This window comes from Stegostoma tigrinum, chromosome 28 (genome assembly GCF_030684315.1).
Source record: "Stegostoma tigrinum isolate sSteTig4 chromosome 28, sSteTig4.hap1, whole genome shotgun sequence".
Lineage (NCBI taxonomy): Eukaryota > Metazoa > Chordata > Chondrichthyes > Orectolobiformes > Stegostomatidae > Stegostoma > Stegostoma tigrinum.
Genome location: NC_081381.1, coordinates 31,980,014 through 32,001,702, shown reverse-complemented (window position 1 = coordinate 32,001,702; position 21,689 = coordinate 31,980,014). Strand labels below are relative to the sequence as shown.

The 21,689-nt window shown below is 40.8% G+C and overlaps 1 protein-coding gene across 7 annotated transcripts in view; it reads right to left on the bottom strand.

Moving 5' to 3' along the window:
- spen (spen family transcriptional repressor) overlaps nucleotides 1–21,689 on the bottom strand; it is a 97,615-nt gene that overhangs the window by 26,638 nt on the left and 49,288 nt on the right. For 5 of the 7 annotated variants that reach the window (XM_048561148.2, XM_048561151.2, XM_048561150.2 and 2 more), the window contains 2 exons: nucleotides 7,593–7,753; nucleotides 1,018–1,218 (listed from right to left, as the gene is read on the bottom strand). In XM_048561148.2, coding sequence (XP_048417105.2) covers nucleotides 1,018–1,218; nucleotides 7,593–7,753 — 362 coding nt within the window. The remainder of the gene's footprint in view (nucleotides 1–1,017; nucleotides 1,219–7,592; nucleotides 7,754–21,689) is intronic. The other 2 variants (XM_048561149.2, XM_059638067.1) reach the window with 1 other exon arrangement.

The window sequence follows — 21,689 nt, the reverse complement described above, 5'->3', positions numbered from 1 at the left end:
TAATAGAGGGATCGAGTTCCGGAACCAAGAGGTTATGGTGAAGCTGTACAAAACTCTGGTGCAGCCGCACTTGGAGTATTGTGTGCAGTTCTGGTCACCGCATAATAAGAAGGATGTGGAAGCTTTGGAAAGGGTGCAGAGGAGATTTACTAGGATGTTGCCTGGTCTGGGGGGAAGGTCTTATGAGGAAAGGCTGAGGGACTTGAGGCTGTTTTCATTAGAAAGAAGAAGGTTGAGGGGTGACTTAATTGAAACATATAAAATAATCAGAGGGTTAGATAGGGTGGATAGGGAGAGCCTTTTTCCTAGGATGGGGACGGTGAGCACGAGGGGGCATAGCTTGAAATTGAGGGGTGAAAGGTATAGGACAGATGTCAGAGGTAGTTTCTTTACTCAGAGTTGTAAGGGAATGGAACGCTTTGCCTGCAACCATAGTAGATTCGCCAACTTTAGGTACATTTAAGTCGTCACTGGATAAGCATATGGACGTACATGGAATAGTGTAGGTTAGATGGGCCTGTACTGTGCTGTAATGTTCTATGTTAAAGCATACTTGATCTGGAATCCAATAATAGAAATGCAAATACTTTCAGAATTATGTACTCTAGATATAGCTTAATGGAACTTTTGATGCTACATTTCTGCCCATCAAATCGGACCAGTAACTTTCAGTCAGGATTGAAAGCAAGCATCTAATATAGGGGACCGTGCATGCACATCCACATCCCACCATCCTGCAGTATATCATGTTGCAATGTTTCCAAGAACTGTCCTTCCACAAAATACTTGAGTGGGCTGGACAATAAAACATGTGCAGTAACATTGATTGTCCACACATCTTGGCATTTTAGCAGGATAACAAAAAAAATGCACAACTGATTTGCAAATCCAAAGACACTTAAAAGATAAAAATAATTCAAAACACAGATATTCTTATTGTCACTAAACTTTTGCCAGGATGTGGTCTGCACTTCCACATCTCTCCTCTCAAAACAGTGCTGCTCCAATAACACCTACCTTGACCTGTCCATGCAGTAACTTCGATCTGCATACCAAAAAATAACTTCCCCTTTGATGCATTCATTGCCTTTTCTTGATCTTCCTGCTGTCGAAAGAATACAAGACCATAGCGTTCCTCTGATGCACCATGGATTTGCACAGACGTTACTTTCCCATACTTCTTAAATTCATGGAAAAGACCATCTTTAAGGCTTGTATCTAAATGCAAAAATGAAACCTTTCAGTGAAAACATGTGATACAAGGGATCTGTCCTTCAAGTTAATTAGCAATTTCCAATTTTAAAACATGCTTTTGATTTGGGATAGAAGACACTCTTCATTTTCAGAGAATGTCAACTGAGAGCTACCAAAATGAGAGTGACAGGCTAGCAGTGGTCATTGCTGCAGGAAGCAGACAGACAGACAATGACAACCTCTGTGAAACTAACTGGAGGGAGAAACTGGACCGAGCTGTCCCAAGAAGATTTGGTTTGCACCTTGTGACAAATAATTTTAATTAGTTGATGTTCCTCTGCTTCAAGCCAGGTCTCTTCAATCAGCAAGTCAGTAAGCAGTTTAGTAAGTTAGAAGATCCAGGTCTCCAAAAAAGAAAATCCCAAATCTATAACGCAATTTCTACACAAGTATCATTTAATTATGGCCAGCTGAGAGATTATAAAGTATGCCACTTCTGGATTATAAAAATGTACTGCTTCCACTGTATACTTCTGTTGAAATTAAGCAGGCATCAACTTTGTGAGTACTCATTTTAATTTCTGTACACAGCCTTTGACCCCAATTATTCAATTTATTCAGAAAATTTGCAGATTAACAATGAATCCACATCTCAAATTCTCACAGACTAAAGCTTCTCTTAAATAACATGTTCCAGTTAGAAACAAACAAACTTTGGACTATTTTAATTTCAAACAATATTCAGCTAAACATTAGAATTTTAGGCTTTTAATAATCAGGTAAAAATTGCATAACCAAAAGTTGCTTGAAATGTGTAATTATAAGCATGCTAAAGTACACGTATTATGTGTTCCTTCTAATTTTCCTGTTAAATGTTTCCCTTCCCATCCAAAAGCATTTAATCCTTACTGGGGTATAAATCTCAGGGTGGCCTTCAGGATTTGCAAAAATGGCCATTTTTTCAAATGTCATTTATACAACAAGTGCTGCCAGGCTATTCAATAAAGTGGGGGCATTGACAGATTCCACCCTCAACCAACTGTTACACATGCATTTCCAGCCAGCGTATTGGACAAGAATCACAATCAGGAGACGTGGCCCCATTCTCAATAACCTGGTACTTATGGAATGGATTGCAGATTGGCTTTGGTCATGCTTGCAAACACCTACTAACTACAGATACAGAGAATTAAACTTAGGACTGTGGTCTACATAACTGATTTACTCTTTGCCTAAACTGGTTTTGCCATCTGTGTGCTCTTGCCTAATGTTTTCATAATGACATTCTAATATTCTGTTCCATTGTAATTTTAGTTTGCAAGTTCATCCCTGAAACAATCAGAAACATTTGATATAAGAACTGGGAAATGCGTTTAAAATTAAAACCGATAATCCCCAATTAATCTTTATTTCCAATTGTGCTTAACATCAGGGCATGTTAGATAGCTTAGATATACTTTCACGAACAAGGTGCAAGGATGGACCATTTCGCCCATTAAGCCTGCTCTGCCATTTAATAAGATCAGGGAGGTCTTAGAGAGTACAGAGGTGGATAAGTCTCCAGGACTTAATCTTATACATCCCAGAATGTTGTGGGAAGTAAAGAGTGGAAACTGCAAGGCTCCCTGAAGAAATATGTGCATCAACTACAACTACAGGTGAAATGCCCGATGACTGAAGGGTGGCGACTGTTGTACATTTGTTTAAGAAAGGCTGTAAGGAGAAACCTGGGCAACTATAGATCTGTGAGTCTGACTTTGGTTGGAGGCGATTATAAAAGTTATAAGTTATGGACATTTAGAGGGGTAAAAATTTATTGGGCACAGTGACCGTGGTTTTGTGTGAGGGAAACTGTGTCTCACAAGCTTGACTGAATTTTTTGAGCAAGTTACCAAAAAGATTGAGAGCAGTGGACGCTGTTTCCTTGGACTTTAGTAGTCTTTGACAAGGTTTGGTGTGGTAGACTAATTAGTAAACTTTTGTCATATGTTGTTTGGGGGAGTCTGCCAATTGGATTCATCGTTGGCTTTAAGACAGGAAACAAAGTAATGGTGCACGTAACAATGGGGGCAGCTGGAGGAGTACAGCAGGCCAGGCAGCATCAGTGGAGCAGGAAAATTGAACTTTTGGGTTGGGACCGTTCTTCAGAAATGGAGGTGGTGGAAAGGAGCTCTGAAATAAATAGAGGAGGGGTGGGGCTGGGGAAGGTAGGTGGGATGGTGATAGGTGAGTGCAGGTAGGCAGTGGTGGGAATTGGCGAATGAGGTGGGAGAAACGGATAAGTGCGAGAGGAGTACAGGTTGTGTCAGGTCAAGGAGGCAGGGATTAGAGGGAGGGTTGATTGTGGGATCAGGCCTGGGGGTGGGGCAATTTTGAAACTGGTAAAGTTCACATTGAGGCCATTGGGTTGTAGGCTCCCAAGGCAGAATATGAGGTGCTGCTCCTCCAGTTTCTGGTGGCATCATTGTGACACTGGAGGAGGACCAGGACGGACATGTTGCCCAGGGAGTGGGAGGGGGAGCTGAAATGGTTTGCAACCAGAAGGTGTTGTCGGTTGAGAAGAGAACGCAGGTGCTCCACAAAGCGGTCTCCAAGCCTCCGCATGGTCTCACCAAATGTACAGGAGGCCATATCGGGAGCAGCGGATGCAGCAGACCACTTTCGGGATATGCAGGTAAACCTCTGCCTGATGTGAAAGTTTTTGTTTTTGGTTCCTTGGATGGAGGTGAGGGGAAAGGTGTAGGGGCAGGTGTAGCATTTCCTGCGTTTGCAGGGAAAGGTGCCTGGGGTGGTGGAGCTAGCAGGGAGTGTCCAGCAGACAAGGGAGTCGCAGAGAGCGTGGTCTCTATGGAAGGCAAATAGGAGTGGGGAAGAAAATATCTCTCTGGTTGTGGGATCAGATTGCAGGTGGTGGAAGTGACATGTTGAATCTAGAGTTTAGTGATATGTGAGGACAAGGGGGATTCTGTCTTTGTTTTTGATGCGGGGAGGGGATGAGAGGGCAACGGTGTCGCAGAGAAAACCGTTTTTGGAGGATCTAGATGTTTTGTTGCAGAGAAAACCGGTTTTTGGTCTACTGCATCCACTGCTCCCGATGTGGCCTCCTTTACATTTGGTGAGACCAAGCCGAGGCTCGGAGACTGCTTTGTAGAGCACTGGCACTCTAACCGTGACAAACTCCAACACCTTCCGGTCATGAAACATTTCAACAACCCCCCTCCCCCTCCCACTCCCTGGGTGATATGTCCATCCTGGCCCTCCTCCAGTGTTACAAAGACGCCACCTGGAAACTGGAGGTGCAGCACCTCACATTTCGCCTTGAGCGCCCACAACCCAATAGTCTCAATTTGGACTTTACCAGTTCCAAAAATCTCCCCAACCCCAGCCTCCACCCATGACAAACCCTCCTTCTCATCCCCGCTTCCTTGGCCTGACAACCTGACACAACCTGTCCATCTTCTCTCCCACCTATCCACTCCTCTCATCTCATCTCACTGACCAATCCCCACCACTCCCTACCTGCATTCACCTATCTCCATCCCACCTGCATCCCCAAGCCCCACCTTTCGTCTCTATTTACTCAGAGCTCCCTTCCCCCTCCCCAATTTAGGAAGAAGGGTCCCGGCCCAAAACATCAATTTTCCTGCTCCTCTGATGCTGCTTGGCCTGCTGTGGTCCTCCAGCTCCACACTGTGTTGTCTCTGACTCCAGCATTGGCAGTTCTTACTATGTCTAAGTAATAGGGGAGGGCTGCTTTTCAAATTGGAGGCCAGTCACTAGTGGTGTTCCATTAGCTTCAGTTCTGGGTCCTCTTTTGTTTGTCATTTACATAAATGATTTGGATGAGAATATGCAAGGCAAGGTGAGTAAGTTTGCAGATGACACCAAAACTGGTGGCATACCAGACAGTGAAGATTCTCTTGGATTACAAAGGGATCTTGACCAAATGGGTCAATGGGCTGAAAAATGACAGATGGATTTCAATTTGGATAAATGCGAGATATTGCATTTTGGTACATCAAACAAGAGTAAAGCTTATACAATTAATGGCAGGGCCTTCGGCAGTCTTGTAGAACAGAGGAACCTAGGGGTGCGGGTACATAATTCTTTAAAATGTGCACCATATATTGACAGGGTGGTTGAAAAGGCATTCAACACGCTTGTCTTCACTGCTTAGTCCTTTCAGTATAGGAGTTAGGAAGTCACGTTGAGGTTGTACAGAACATTGGTGAGGCCTCTTCTAGAGAACTGTCTCCAATCTGGTCGCCCAGTTATAGGAAGGATATTATTAAGCTGCAGAGGGTTTGGAAGAGATTTGTAAGGGTGTTGCCAGATATGGAAGGTTTGAGTTACGAAGAAAGGCTGGGACATTTTTCCCCGAGGGTAGGAGGTTGAGAGATGACCTAATTGAAATTAAGAGAACAGTGAGGGATACAGATAGAATTAATTTCCCTAGGATGGAGGATTTCAAGAGTAGCTGGTGCATTTTTACAGGTGAGAGGAGACACAAGGGACAAATTTGTTTCAAGTATGGAACTGACTTCCTGAGTTAAGTGGTGGATGTGGATTTGCAACGTTTAAGACAATTAGATAAGTACATGAATAGGAAAGGCTGGGAGAGATATGGACCAGGAGCAGGCAGGTTGCACTAGTTTAGTTTGGGATTATGTTTGGCATAAACTGGTTGGACCAAAGAGTCTGTTTCCATGTTGTACGACTCTACAACTCCTTGTCTGAATTGACTGTGCTCTGAAGTCCTTAATCATAGCTACTGCTCGTAACCTTTCAAACTTACCAAGAATCTATTCACTTTTGCATTAAAAGTATTCAAAGACTCTGCTTCCACTGCTTTTCAGGAAGAGTGCACCAAATACTCCCGATCCTGAGAAATAATTTTGCCACATCTGTTTTAAATGGGTGATATCTCGAATCTCCCACAACAGGAAATATTCTCTCCATATCCAATTCATTTGACTCAGGTTTCAAATGAAATTTTCCATTTCTGAACTCCAGCAGATACAAATCTAGCTGATCCAACCCTTTATTATGAGGTAATCTGATCAATCCAAATATCAATCTAGTAAACCTTTGCTTCCAATTAATTTACATCCTTTCTTAAATAAGGTGACCAATGCTGTACACAATACTCCAGATGTGATCCAACCCGAGCACCGTACAATTGAAACATAACCTTTCTACTTTTGCGTACAAATTCCCCTTACAATAAATGATAACGTTCTACTGACATTCCTAATTACATGTTGTCATGCATACCAGTCCTTATTGATTCATGCACTACAATAACCTCAGCATCTCAGAACTCTGCAATCTCCCAACATTTAGATTATAATGCTTCTTTTTTATTTATCTCCTTTACTAAACAGATAATATCACATTTTCCCACACAATATTCCACTTGCTGGATCTTTGTTCACTCACATTACATATCCATATCCCTTTGTAGCCGCCTTAGATCCTTTTCACTTATTTTCCAACCTATAAACAAATTTTGACTTCTGTTAAGATAATTTCCACATAAAAACCGCATGATGTCTTCTCTTTTCCTCTACAATTTATGTCAAATTTAAGTAGCCACCATTTTCCTCAGAAAATCATATCTAGAACAGAAAAATTTTGCAATTCTCACAAGATTGATTAAAGAGGTCACACTGAATACAAATAGCAAAGAAGCTGCCAATTGGTAATTTAAATTTTATTAAAGTACCTAATTTAAAAACTGAAAACAATCTGTGCACTGAAGTTAAAATACTGTTAAGCACCATGATGAAACTTGTCCATTCTAAACATTGCATGATGATTTCCAAATATAACGTTACAGTATTCCATAAGTTTAAATATTCTAGCCTTTAAAGAAAGTATCTGAAGTTGGTTGCCAGATAATTCTTATAACTTTTTAAAAACAATGTCACATATATTCCAGAAACTGAGTTAAGTATAAGCAAAAAAATTGTAGGTGCTGGAGTTGTGAAATAAAAATAGTACCCAGAAAAACTCAGGTGTGGCGGCATCTGTCAAGAAAGATTAGATTCCCTACAGTGTGGAAACAAGCCATTTGGCCCAACAAGTCCACACCGCCCCTTGAAGCATCCCACCCAGACCCATTCGCCTATAATCCACACACCCCTGAACACTACGGGCAATTTAGCATGGCCAATCCACCTAGCCTGCACATCTTTGGACTGTGGGAGGAAACCGGAGCACCCGGAGGAAACCCATGCAGACACGGAGAATGTACAAACTAGTTAGAGTTAGAGTTAATGATTGGAGTCTCATATGACTTCTTCAGAATTCTAGAAATTGAGTTATGTAAAATAGATCTGGAAAAAAAGCTTTAGTTCCCAACGGTTCAAATACTTTGAAATGATGTATTTACTCACCAGTAGAGCGGACTGGCAAATTTTGGACTTTGATTCCATAGCTCTTACGTGGTTCATCCTTTTCCACAGGTGTTGTGAGTTGAACTGGTGGTGCAGGGACTGCAGCAGACTGAACTGATCTTGCTGGAGATTCATCACTGGAACTGCTGCTAGAATCACTACTATAAAGGAAAGCCATTAGTTAGAAGTTTGAATTGACCGACTGCTCCCCTTGCTGCATTTGTTCCAGAATCATAAAATGTAAAACAGATTCCTGTTTGGCAAGTGGAGGAGATAACTAGGTAATGCACTGTACAAATCAGTATATAATACGATTTGCACAATGGCTGTGAAGTAAACTTTTTTAAAATCTCGATCAAGCAATAAGGCAGCCTAATATTTTGCTGAAGGCAACTAGGTGTACATAAGAGCTAATTTAGGGTCTCTTAAAGTTTAATTTGAGCAGTCAATAATGATTTACAAATAAGTTGCCCAGCACTCAGATACAAATAAGGTCATTTACAAGGTAACCAGAGGTATAAAATACACCATATTAACAATATTAAATATATAAAAATATAGTAATATAGTAATATCTTGCAACAGGAGTCCTACACAAGAGGAGTTCATCTCCAAAATAGGAATTGCATTTAATTTTTTATCACAGATCCAATAAATAGAAACTGTGAAACAAAGACTGTTGGTCTCCACACTGTTATTCAACCATTAGAATTGTTTCCTACATTTAAAATGTCATACAAATTAGTATTCTTTTCTTTTAAATGCATAGGAGTACATGATGAAATGCTAGCCAAAGCAATTGAAAAATAAAGAATTTAGAAGCCATAAGTCTAGTGGCTCAACATTTCAGTGAGGCCAATCTTCAAAACACCAAGAAACACAGACCATCTCCAGATTGTCCATGCATAACTTGACAGCACGGGATCAAAGTAGTAAATCTTTATTAACCTACTACATTAAGTATTAGTCATATGAAACTGACTCCCAACAAAAGTTGTTGACGCTGCATTCATCAGTTCTTTCATAAAGGGAGATAGACAAATATCTGGTTGCTAAGAGGCCTGCAGACAATTGAGATGAAGTACAGACTGAGATAATACTCTACGATGCAGAACTGTTAAAGTCCCACAAGTTGTGGGAGGGGAAGGGTTTGAAGGGCAGGTGAAGTACAATAGAATTGAAAGTAGAAGCTGAATGAATGTTCATCAGATTTTCAATTTCAGGTTTGCAGAACATGTATCTGTTACTCAAAATACAAAATAGGAGGTTAGAGTTCACAATGGAGCAGAACATACTTTCATTATTAAAAGAACACATCCACAGGGGTCAAAGAAACTTTTCTTTTTGTTTTTAATATCCGATCCAATGTGCTTTTCTAAAACTTTTAGTGTTAATTAAGGGTGGAGAAGAAATAATTGGATCCAACGGGCAAAACAGCTAAAAATACATAGCTAGAATAAAGTCACTGAAGAACTGCAATGATGCTCTGTTAATGTTAATTTTTTTTCTCCCAGGAATCTCCCCAGTGTCAGACTCCTAGACACAATGTAAACTACTCTAGTTACAGCAGTGCTGAATCTCCAAACATTAACAATTTTTTAAAGCCATTGAACCTTATTTGTTCAAATATTAATCACCATTCCAACTGAACACTTTAGGGGAGATGAGAATTTATTCAAAGATCAGTGTACAGAAAAAAAAACCACACCATGCTATTCTCAAGCATAAGTAATCGCTAACACAATATGTAATAGATTATGTAGTACTCATTCTCAAAAGATGTGATGTGACATAATTGTTCAGATATTAACTACTAACTGGAACCTGCACATGCGAAGTTTGAATGGCTAACTATTAAAAGTAACTGGAGACCAGGGCTTCCTGCTTAAACATTTTTCTGGAGTGGAAAGAAGATTCAGTGTATCTGTAGGCAAGAAATTGAAACAAAAACTACCATAGTGCCTGCTGAGCCGACGCAAGTTAATGGTGCATTATGCTCCCTCCCTGGCAATATTTATCTGTGATACAATAGGTTATCCCAATATCTGAACTCTTCAAACTAAACTCTAATTGTTATTCAGTAAAAACAAAATAAATTCAAACTTAACAAACAATAGATTTTACTTCCATTTCAATGGGGAACATGTACTGTGTGTTATGTCATTACACATGCAACACAAAGAACAAAGAAGAAATAAAAATTATGAAATTCTGGAATAAAAATATAAATGCTGGAATCACAAGACATGTCGTGTAACAAGATAAAGATTTGAACAGTTTCAATCCTAATAAAGGACAACAAATGAAAATTTAAATACATTCTCTTTACAAATGCTACTAGATCTGCTGTGTATTTCCACCATTATTTAATTATATGTATGTGGTATAATATCAATTGGAAAACTTTGATTCAAATTAGCAATTGTTTTAACTTGCATTTACTACAAAACAAAAAGACTACACCTTGATGAAATTTTAGTTGAATATCAGTCAAAACATTCCAACAAGATGTTGTCCTCATTTGATCATCATCAGTCTGATCAGGTGTATTCCAAAGCAACAATCTTTCACACAACTAAAACTAAATGCCTAGCAACCCTATTCTAAATTCATAATTGTATAATCGTTGAATTAGAGAGTCCCAAAACAATGTGTAAGTAGGCCATTCATCCCATCAAGTTCACAATGACCCTCCGAAGAACATCCCACTCAGATCCACCCCATTCCTGTAATTTTGCATTTCCCATGGTTAATCCACCCAGCCTGCACATCCCGAGACACTACGGTCAATTTAACATGGCCAATCCAGCTAACCTGCACATCTTTACACTGTGGGAGGAAGCTGGGGCACCCCGAGGAAGCCCACACAGACACAGGAGAATCTCCACACAGACAGTTGCCCAATGGTCCCTGGCGCAGTGAAGCAGCAGCGCTCACCACTGAGCCATCGTGCCGATTATGATCGCCTATAATCCATTCATGAAAAAAACAAAAAGCGTACACGGGTCTATTCCACTATTTATTCCCTTATCTCACTGAGTGATGTCCAAGTCTCACCAACTTCTAGCAGTGCTGTCAAAATTGCAACAGCAAGGGCAGATCACACTAGGCTGCTGAAGCTCTAAACAGCTAGAAGATTATTCCACAATGGAGCTGTAAAAATTCAAAATGCAACTGTTTTTCTTTGCTTAAAAAATGTAGTCTGAAATTTTGGGAAATTTCTGCCAAGCAGTCATTCCATAATGAATTTAAAGATTAAAAGCTAGATAGCATTCAACAGTGTTAATTATAGTTTTCATTTGTTTAAGAGTTATTTGCTAAGAAAATTAATAATCTAATAAAATGTCATCCAATGTATAACAATCTCCAAATATGTACTGTAGGCAGAATCTTCTAGGTGTCCGAGCATTGTAGACTATGGCATGATTATGCCACAATCAGGCATTAAGTCCAGCAAAGCACATCTCAGCACCAGCAGCACCTTGTTCCATTTTTATGGTTTTGCCAAGCGGTGAGACAAGTTTATCACTAGACAGTGGCAAGCTGCCAATCAAAGGGGATTATTGTTCTAAAACTCCTTATTAATATGGCAACTTGCCAACTGAATATGCAGCTATTTTGCCAAAACGTGTCAAAGGAGCCAGGCATCAAAAAAATCATGGTGTGGAAATCACAACTTCAGCTCACCACTGTCTGCAGAAAGCCTTCATGTGGGTCAGGACCAAACTGCAACACAGGGCACAATTCATTGGCACCAGCCATACATACTTCTCTTCAACAAACCATGGCATCCAGTATTTACCAATGCATCACACCATCTCTCCACTCCACTTGCAGGATGATTAGGAAGAACAGACTTGCATTGCAAGGTGCACTAGCAAATAGTGTTGAAAGGCTGCAACAGGAAGACTTCATACAGGGACAGGTACCCTGCTCACAGATTGGACCAGGCTGCATCTCAGGGCAGCTTGCTCACTCATTGCCTACTTGCATACTCTCAGAATCTATGCCTAGCCTTGGCTTGCCATGCCTGTTAGTTTCTGGCTCCAGTTGTAGTGTTAATGCGCTGTGCTCTTTTGCACCAAAGCAGGCTACCTATTTGCCATTAGGAATCTGTCCAGGGACACAAGAAAGATGTCAATCTAACACCTACACCATGTGCCAACCGTGTAAGCAACACAGTGCCAGACAGGGATCCTAGCACAGTGGGCCAGGGCACAGTTCGTGCACAGCCACAAATTTGGTGACAGCCCATGTTGGAAGACCAGTGCCATGTCAGGAAAACGATACACCGTCAGTTAGGTAGCTGCAAAGAGGGTGGTCAGGGATCTAGCGGTCATACCAAGGGCAACCAAAATCCTGGGTGTCCAACTGCTGTTCACTAAGATGTTTGCATGCGTGTGCGTGTGTGTGGTGGGGGGGGAGAGAGAAAGAAAGAAAATAAAGGTGGGGGGAGCATAGGCTTTTGTGGAAATGGGAACAAATTGCAATTTCACTTGTGGAATGAACTTCTTGAGGAAGTGATGGATGTGGGCACAATTACAACATTTAAAAGTTTTGAAGCGATATAGACCACAAGCAGGTCGGTGGGACTAATTTAGTTTGGGATTATGGTTGGCGTGGACTGGTTGGCCTGAAGTGTCTGTTTCTGTGTTGTATGACTCTATGATAGGAGAAAATACAAGTTGTATTTGGGTATAAAGACCAGTAATGTCTGGTACTCTGTACGGTGAGAAGTCAGTGACCACCACCATGGCCTCCACAGAGGGAGAACTGAAAAGCAGGGAGGACATCATTAAGGTGTAATATCAGGATTCAAAGGGTAGGGAGGACAATTGGAGGCAAAGTGAAAGGTAAATTGGGACATGGGATTATCTACTACTCAGGGGCCCAGTGCTGATGGAATGCAGCTTGCAGTCCGTATCTCTGTCATCGTTTGCTAGTCTCTTGATGCACAATACAACTAAAAAAAATGGGTGGGACAATGCCCAGGGCAGGTCACATCAACATTATTGGGGACACTTAAAGTGCAAGCATGTGAAACCACATTTCCTATCAAAACATTTCTTTGCGTTTATAAATGTACGTGCAGTGAATGTGCTTAGACTTCAAAAGTTACTCAAAAGCTGGATTGCATAATGGCATTGTTGCTAGCTAAAGTGATGCTGTCATCTCAGTGATGCAGAAGATAGCAATAATAACTTAAAAACAGGTGAGTGCTGGTCAAAAGCACCCCATCACTTGCGGAACTTCCAAAGTTGCTACGGAGCGAGAGAGCGAATGAAAAAAAAATCAATCGCTGCACCATAGGTCATGAAAGTATGATTATGGACTTTTATGAATGCAGTGGAAAATAGAATGGTTAATGTGGGTCTGGAATGGGAAAGGATTCAGAGTGCAGCAGGCATTCTCTTTTGGACATCACTCAGCTGGTTACTTGACACTTTCAAGTTGGTCTGATGAAGACTATGATGGAGCAGACAGTGGGGCTTCTGGTGGTGCGGTTCTGCAGATTGAAGCAGCCTGATTGTCTGGATCATACTGGAGGATGCTCAGAGTGCACCGCAACACCCATGTGTGTTGTGCTTTCCTCTGCACAAATGGGGCAAGCAATGAGGTGATGTGATTGATGCTGAGGAACCAAGGAAACAGGAGCAGTTATTTGGACATTGATTTATTTTTCTTGGTGAGGTCACTGAGCTGGAGGAAGGTGTTGTTATGGTTGACAGAACTCAATTGCATCAGGTATTACAAGGCAGACGGGACTTGAATGACCCCAATTCCTGTAGATCCTAGCTGGGTTCAGAAGACCATCATGATCAAGATGCCAGCATGTGGCTGTATTGTGGGTATGAACTGCTACCTCTACCTTTGGCAGCCCTCTAGAGGAAACACAATAAAAAGCTCATGAATATACTTGTCCAAATTCTTGCCAATATTTGATACTCCCTGACTGGGCAGTGACAAGATGTAATGCCATCTAGCATAAATAGATTTCTATGATAATGTGGCAGGTTTCTGAACAAATCATTTAAAATTAACTATATGCACAAAACTTACACTTGGTTTAATTCTTAACTTTTATTTTGTGACTGGTTTTAAACCAGGCTAATTTTTACAGGACTAGGGAAATAGAAAAAGAGGTTGGCCTTACACTTCATTACATATAAAACTATAATTTCTGCAAGTATGATAAGATAAAAAAGCAAAACCCAGTCAAAACATATCTACATTGATGATTCAATGATAAACACTGACTAGAAAGAAGCTGCCTCTGTCATTTACCATACAAGTTTCACAAGTAACCTAATTAGACAAACACAATCTGCTTTTAAACTCAAATAAATGTAAAATCAAATTAGGAACACTCAGCAGGAAATGATGCATATTATATGCCTGAAAACAACAAAAGGTTCAAAGCAAATGGTCATAGTAAGACGAGTCTGTTGGTGTCAGCATATTGAACTCTGCTGATTCAGAAATCTGGCATATCAGATCTGCAGTCTGAGATCAAGCTACTCTCATAAGAAACACCCCGCACTTTAGAATACCCCAGCAGCTGAATCATCGAATTAATTTAGTTCTTGAATCAGCACTAACTGGAACGATAAATGGCTAATGCAATCACCAACAGCAACACAGAATTCAGGTAAACATTTACTTCATCCAAAAAAACTAAACTTCTTGTTTATTTCCCATAAAACGACAAGGAGAATGCTGATGCAAGCAGAAAAATTATTGGATATTTTCAGAAATATTTATCAGTGCTGTAGTATCACACGATGCTCAACTTCCTCTGTGATTTGAAGCAGCTAGCCACTTTGCATTTGCTTCGACTGATTATCTTGAAACTGTACAAATAAATGAGTTACACTAACCTGTATTCAACCATAGATGAATACCAACTTTTCATAAATCATTCCAAAATGATGTCAAAAATAATTAAAACTCCAGATATCTTGCAAAATACCCACATAAGGCAGGCAAGGAAACAGCCAGATCAATGTATCAACAAGAGGTCAAAAACTAGGCTTTGACTTAATTTTAAAATTAGTTATGACTAAAAGAGATACATATGAACATTGACATACTAACTTAATTCAACATTAAAGTGAGCTACTAGTAATTCTCTGCCTGTGAAGATCTGTTTTCCTCCATTCAAAGCTAGCATTGCACATCTGTATTAAATCCAGCTTTTTCATCTCAGCATAAACCAGGAAGCGTGAAAACAGGTAACACTTCATAAAAAATAGATTGAATTCAAACATTGAACCATTTATCTACTATCAGCCAGAAAGTCTGCCTCCCAGCACGAACCTGTGTTTTACTGCAACGAACCTAATGCAAACATGCAATAGTGGGAGCAAAGAGAATAAGAAATTGGAAGGGTGATTTTGGTTCAATACTTCCAATGGGGATGGATCAAATGGATCGTCGTTAGAAAGTGAGACCAGAAATAATATCGGCACATTTAAAATAGAGGGTGAATTGTTTAGGTGCATTTATAAAGTTTTTCTCCTGAAATCAGATGGTAAAGCACTCACCAAGAAAAGAAAATCAACATTCACTGAGGTTAAACCCGACTGTTAACTGTACTCCTGTCAGATAGAATATCTCCCTGACTTTGTTTGATCTTCACCAGTTAGTCCGTCAGCAACATATGTGGGAGAGAAACTATTTCTGAAGAAAGGTCCCAACCTGAAATGTCAAGCTTTCCTGCTCCTCCGATGCTGCTTGGCCTGCTGTGTTCATCCAGCTTCACACTGTGTTATCTCAGATTCTCCAGCATCGGCAGTTCCTACTATCTCTGGGAGAGAAACTACCTTTGATTGGAGGAGCAGTGAGAATGGCTAAGTAGGTGATGGCAGTGAGAGGTCCCTACGGAACAGGGGCCAGCTAAGTGCTGAGGTCTGGGAGTGGAGGTGCAGGAGGCCTGTGTTCTCAGAACTTTGTTGTAAATCTGTGAAACATTTGAGGACTTACTGCAATCATGGAAAAGAAATGTAACTTCCGAATTCACAGTTTGTGGTGCATTCTAGGCATCACCTGGCAGGGCAAAAATCATGAATGTGGTGTTTTCTCCAAGGCAAATCTCCTAAGTGGGTTGACACTCAGCAAGCAGAGGCATTCACCACCATCCTGGAGGTTACTATTAACCAGAAACGGAACTGGACCAGCCAAATAAATACTGGGCTAGAACAGCAGGTCAGAGACTAGGAACCTGTAGCGTGTAACTCACCTCCTGATCCACCTACCATTTACGAGGTACAAGTCAGGAGTGCAATAGAATGTGCCTGAATAACTGCAACTCCGGCAATCATGACGCCCAGGTAAGCACTGCCTGCTTGATTGGCAAAATATCCAACAATATCCACTCCGAACCACCAATAACACTCATGGCAAAAGTACGCACAGGTGCACTGCAGAAGAACACTACTGCTCCTTAGTCAGCATCTTTCAAATCCATAATCACTGCTATCAGGACACTGGGTACATGGGAACACAATCACAACATCCCATCCAAGCCACTCACCATCTTGACTTGAAAATTTACCATGTTTCCTTCAGTGTTGCTGAGCCAGTCTTTAACTTCCTAATGGCCCTGTGAGTATACCTACACTAAATGAACTGTGGTGGCCCAAGGTAGCAGTTCATTATCATCTTCCGAGTGGGGACGGAGCAGCCAGCAAGTCCCAATCACACCACAAATGACTTCTACAATTTAAAAAATAGAAAAAATGAATAAGGTTATGTTGATAATGTTAAATGAGTAAAGATAGAGAGAGTAAAGGTAGTTGGATGGGGTGACATGGTGGCTCAGTGGTTAGCAATATCCACTTGGGTTCAATTCTGGGTGACTGTCTGTGTGGCATTTGCACATTTTACCCGTGTTTGCATGGGTTTCCTCCAGGTGCTCAGGTTTCATCCCACAGTCCAAAGATGCGCAGGCTAGGTGGGTTTCTGGGGGGGTGGGTCAGGATGGGGTGCTCTGAGGGTCAGTGTGGACTTGTTGGGCAAAGGGTCTGTTTCCACACTGTAGAGATTCTTTAAAAAAAATACAATGCCGACATGAACTGGTTAGGGTGAATATCTCCAGTTTTTAGTTGCATGTGCTCTGTAATAACGATTTTCCACCATGTTTTCCAACACCAATATGAAATGTTATTTTCAGACAACAATTGGTTATTTTGAAAAATCTGCATTTAATAGAGTCATCTTTGAATCCATACTAAATATTAAGAAATATCCTTCACATTTTACTGTTTTATAACATGGGAATAATCCCTTGCTCTCACTGGGAAAGGCAATAACATCCCTTCCTGTAGCGAGCACAAACTTTCATAGGCAATCACAGATCAACATTTGACCTAATCTAGCGGTTACTGTGGTTATAAAGTTATGTATTCAAAAGTACGTGGACAGAATACAGAATGTTTCACTGCAACTTGATTACAGAGTGGGGAGATGCTCGGTCAGATTCCACCAAAATGTAAGAACTTCCCTTTGCTCTGTTTTCAAAACCTGGAACAAGGAGGACAGAGATAATACAGCTCAACAGTTATTTATGGTCAAAATACATCATTCCATATTGTCATTGGTTTAGCTTCACCAATTTGGCAGCAAATTTTAAATCAGTTAAACAGGTTAGACAAGTGGCTAAAGGAAAGGAGAACAATAGGGTATGGGAACAGAATGGGCACAAGAGTAAAGACTGCTGTTTATGTCAAGAATAAACATTAACACAGACTAAGAATGTAGAAATGAGGAAGAGTAGGGCACTCAACTCCTCAAACCTGTTTAACTCATTCACTAAAATCGTGTGAACATCCATATCAATTCTACTTTCCTGTTGTATTCTCAAATTACTTGATTCTTGGTATCATGTATGCATTGATAGTATCTAAAACCCAATGGGTTACAGAGTTTCAAAGAAGCAATTACATGAAGCAATTTCTCATCATCTCAGTCACGAATCACTGACTCCTTATTCTAAGATTATGAATCCCAGTTCTAGAAATCAGTGTGGGTGGGGTGAGGCAAGGGATAAGTTTTCTCATGTAGAAAAAGGTCATTGCCTGGCACTCAAGTGGCAGGTAACATGTGCGCCACACATCCAAGCCTAGATGTTTTCCAGGTCTTACTGCATACGGACACAGGTGACGTCAGTAACTGACGAGACAAAAATGGCGATGAATATCGTGTAATCTTTGGCAAATATCCCCACGTGACCTTATGGAGGAGGGAAGGACATTGATGAAGCAGCTGAAGATGGTCTGACCGATAACATTAACATGAGGAACACCTGTAGTGTTCTGGAGCAGAGATGATGGACTTACAACAACCACAGCCATCTCCTCTGAAGTAGGTATGTCTCCAACTCACAGAGTTTTCTGCCAGATTCCTACTAACTCCAGTTTTGCTAGGTCTCCTTGAGGCCACAATCAAATTTCAACTTGACTTTTAAAAGCAAATCACTTTCACCTCCCCTCTGGGGCCCAATCAGGGTGTCATTCATTTGCAAGTGCCACTTAATGATATTGTCGATGATTCTTTTCATCACTATGCTGATGAAAGACAATACATCAATATAGGATTAAGTAGCTGGGTTGGATTTACCCTGCTTTTTGAATTGGGCATTTTTCACAGTCAGGTAGATACCAGTGTTATAGTTGTACTGGAACAGCTTGGATAGGGACATAGCTAATTCTGCAACACAAGTCTTAAATGGATTGTTCCCAGGTCCTGAGATATCGCCTTAGCAATATCCAGCTCCTTCAGTGGTACCTTCATATCACATGGAGTAGTTCAAATTAGAAGACTGGCATCTGTAATGGCAGAGACTTCAGGAGGAGGCAGAAATGGATCAGCCATTCGGCGCTGATGGTTGAAGATGGATGCAAATATTTCAGCCTTATCTTTTACATTTACGTGGTAGCTCCCTCATCATTGATGGGGATATTTGTGGAGCTGCCTCTTCTTGATATACGTTGAGTTGTCCATCATGATTCATGACTGGATGTGGCATCACTACTGAGCTTCGTTCTTATCCGATGGATGTGGGGATGCTTAGCTGTGTATTGATCACTGTTTCCACTGCTTAGCATGGCTGTTGCCCTGTATTATTGATTCACCAGGGTGCCAGCTCATTTTTAGGCATGCCTGACAAGCCCTTTGCATTCTTCAATGAGACAAGAGTTGAGGGGGGAATATATCAGGCCATCAAGTTACAGAGCATGGCTGAATACAAATTTGCCGCTGATGTGTCTAGCATCACGTGGGTGTCCAGTTTCAAGTTAAAAGATATGTCAGAAATCTGTCCATTTTGCATTATGCTATACAACACTATGGCAGCTTAATGAATACCGGCTGAGAATCAAAATATGTGTCTGCTGGCTTCCCCTTTATCGAGCTGCATGAAAATCTCCACAAGATTTGTCACAAGTTTACCTTTCTTAAAATTCTGTTGATTCTGCCTAATCATGTGATTTTCTATGCATCCAGTTGCCATAATAAAAGATTCTTGCATTTTCCTACTATTGACATCAGGATAACTGATCTACAATCATAGAATCTTAGTACAGAGGAGAGTCCCTTTGGCCCATCCAGTCTGTACTATCAAAGCTACACAATCTATACAAAGATAACAAGGTGTGGAACTGGAGAAACACAGCAGGCCGGGCAGCATCAGAGGAGCAGGAAAGCTGACTTCTCAAGTCGGCGTTTCTGAAGAAGGGTCCCAACCCAAAACATCAGCTTTCCTTCTCCTCTAATGCTGCCTGCCTGCTGTGTTCGTCCACTTCCACACCTTGATATCTCAGACTCCAGTATCAGCAGTTCTTACTATCTCTGACAATCTACACTAATCTTACCTTCCAGCATCACGCCCATAACCTTGAATGACATTTCAAGTGCTCACCAAGGTACTTTTTAAAGGTTGTGAAGTTACTCTGGTCAACTACCTTCCCAGGCAATGCATCCCAGATCCCACTCCACCTGGGTAAGAAAACTTTTCATCAAATCCCCTATAAACCAACAGTTTTTCACTTTAAAATCCCCTTGATACTGACCCCTCAACTAAGGGCAGCTGCTGCTTTATATTCACCTTATCCATGCCCCTCATGATCTTATACATCTCAGAACACTCAACTTTCTCTGCTCCAGACACAAACAACCTGACCTTATCCATCCTCTCTTCATAGAGAAAGCGCTTCATCTCAGGCAACATCCTGGTAAATCTCCTCTGCAACTCTTCCAGTACAAATCACATCCTTCCTACAGTGTGGAAGCCAGAATTCCACATAGTACTCCAGCTGCACCTTAACTAAAATTCTGCAGAGTTCCAAAATAATTTCCTTGCTCTTATACCTTGACTAATAAAAACAAATGTCATATTTGCCTTCTTAACTGCCTTAAAAATCTGCTCTGTCACATTCAGGGATCTGTGGACAAACACACCAAAATCCCCCTGTTCCTCTCAGCTTCCTAGTGTCCTGCATTCATCAAGCCCTCCCTCGCCTTGCTCTTTCTTCCAAAGTGCATCACCTCACACTTATCAGGGTTAAATTCTATTTGCCATTGATCTGTCCATCTGACTTTTCAGTTTATATCCTCCAGTAGCTCACACCTTCTTGCTCAGTATCAACCACCTGGCCAATCTTCATAGAATCTCATACTAACTTATGTCACATTAATCTACTTCATTTTATATCATGAACAATAAGGAACCCAGTATCAGTCACTGTGTTATGACACTAGACACTGGCTTCAAATTACATAAACAGCCATCTAACTCACCATCTTCTCTACCTCCTGGCACTATGTGAACTTTGGATCCAACTTACCAAGTTACCCACATCCCATGTCCTTTTACCTTCTTCATCAGTTTCCCATGTGGGACCTTGTCAAAGACTTTGCTGGAATCCATATAAACAGCATCAACTGCACTACCCTCATCCACATATTTGGTCACCTCCTCAAACTATTCAACCAGATTTATTAGGCAGAGATTTTCAAAGTTTACAAGATGACTGTGCTCTCTCTCTCTTGCCCTTTTTGAACAACTGGATACATCAGCTACCTTCCAACCCCTATGTGGACAGTTTTAAAGACTAGGGTATTTATGAAGATCAACACCAATGCACCCATTATCCCTCCATCCACCTCTTTTAGAATCCTGGGAGTAGGCCCTAAGTTCTAGGGCACCTGGTGAACTTAACTATCATTAATATGAAAGAAAACATCCCATGAAATCAACTATAAGCAAGTTCTTCGCTCACACTGGACCTTCAGACTATCACAATTTGTTGTGTATCTTGTGTTATTGTCTGTCATTTCCTTTTTACCAATCATAATTTCTCTTGTTTCTACTTTTAAGGGACCCACACTTACTGTTATCAATGTCTTTATTGTCAGAACTTTTACAAGAACGCAACAATGTGTTTTGATACTTCGGACTACCTGGCTTTCATGATCTACTTTCTTCCGCCATCACTTTCTTGTTCATCCTTCGCTCAATTTTTAAACCCTCTATCCTACTAAAATTTCTACCAACATTACAAGATTCTTGTACTACCTGTAACTACTGTAGTTAGCCACTAATATGACATTTCTCCAATGGAGATTTTATTTCTCAAAAGAATGCATATCTGTTCAAAATGAATTACACTGTTTGCTATTGCTTATACAATTTCTACAAACTATCTCAGCCATTACATCCTTCACACATCTAAACAAAATAATGTAAAAAAGACAAACATCTCCATTTGGGGCTTACACAAATAGCTAGAAAATGAGAAGAATTGCTGTCTAAATTATTTCAGGGCAAGGGGAGCAAGACAGAGTGAGCATGGCTGTATGTGTGTGTGTGAGAGAGAGAGAGAGAGAGAGCGAGAAAAAATGAAAGCAACAAGACAGGGAAATGTACAGGAGAGAAATCGTAAAAGTAATACAGCGCCGGAAGAAGTGAGCACTGTTAGGTGCTGTTACATTTGTCTCATATTTAGTTTGAGTCTCAGGAAAACAAGATCCGGGGATCCAAAATCTACATTTACATTACTACAACCAACTCCAATTTCCCAAATGCAGAATTGCAGACCC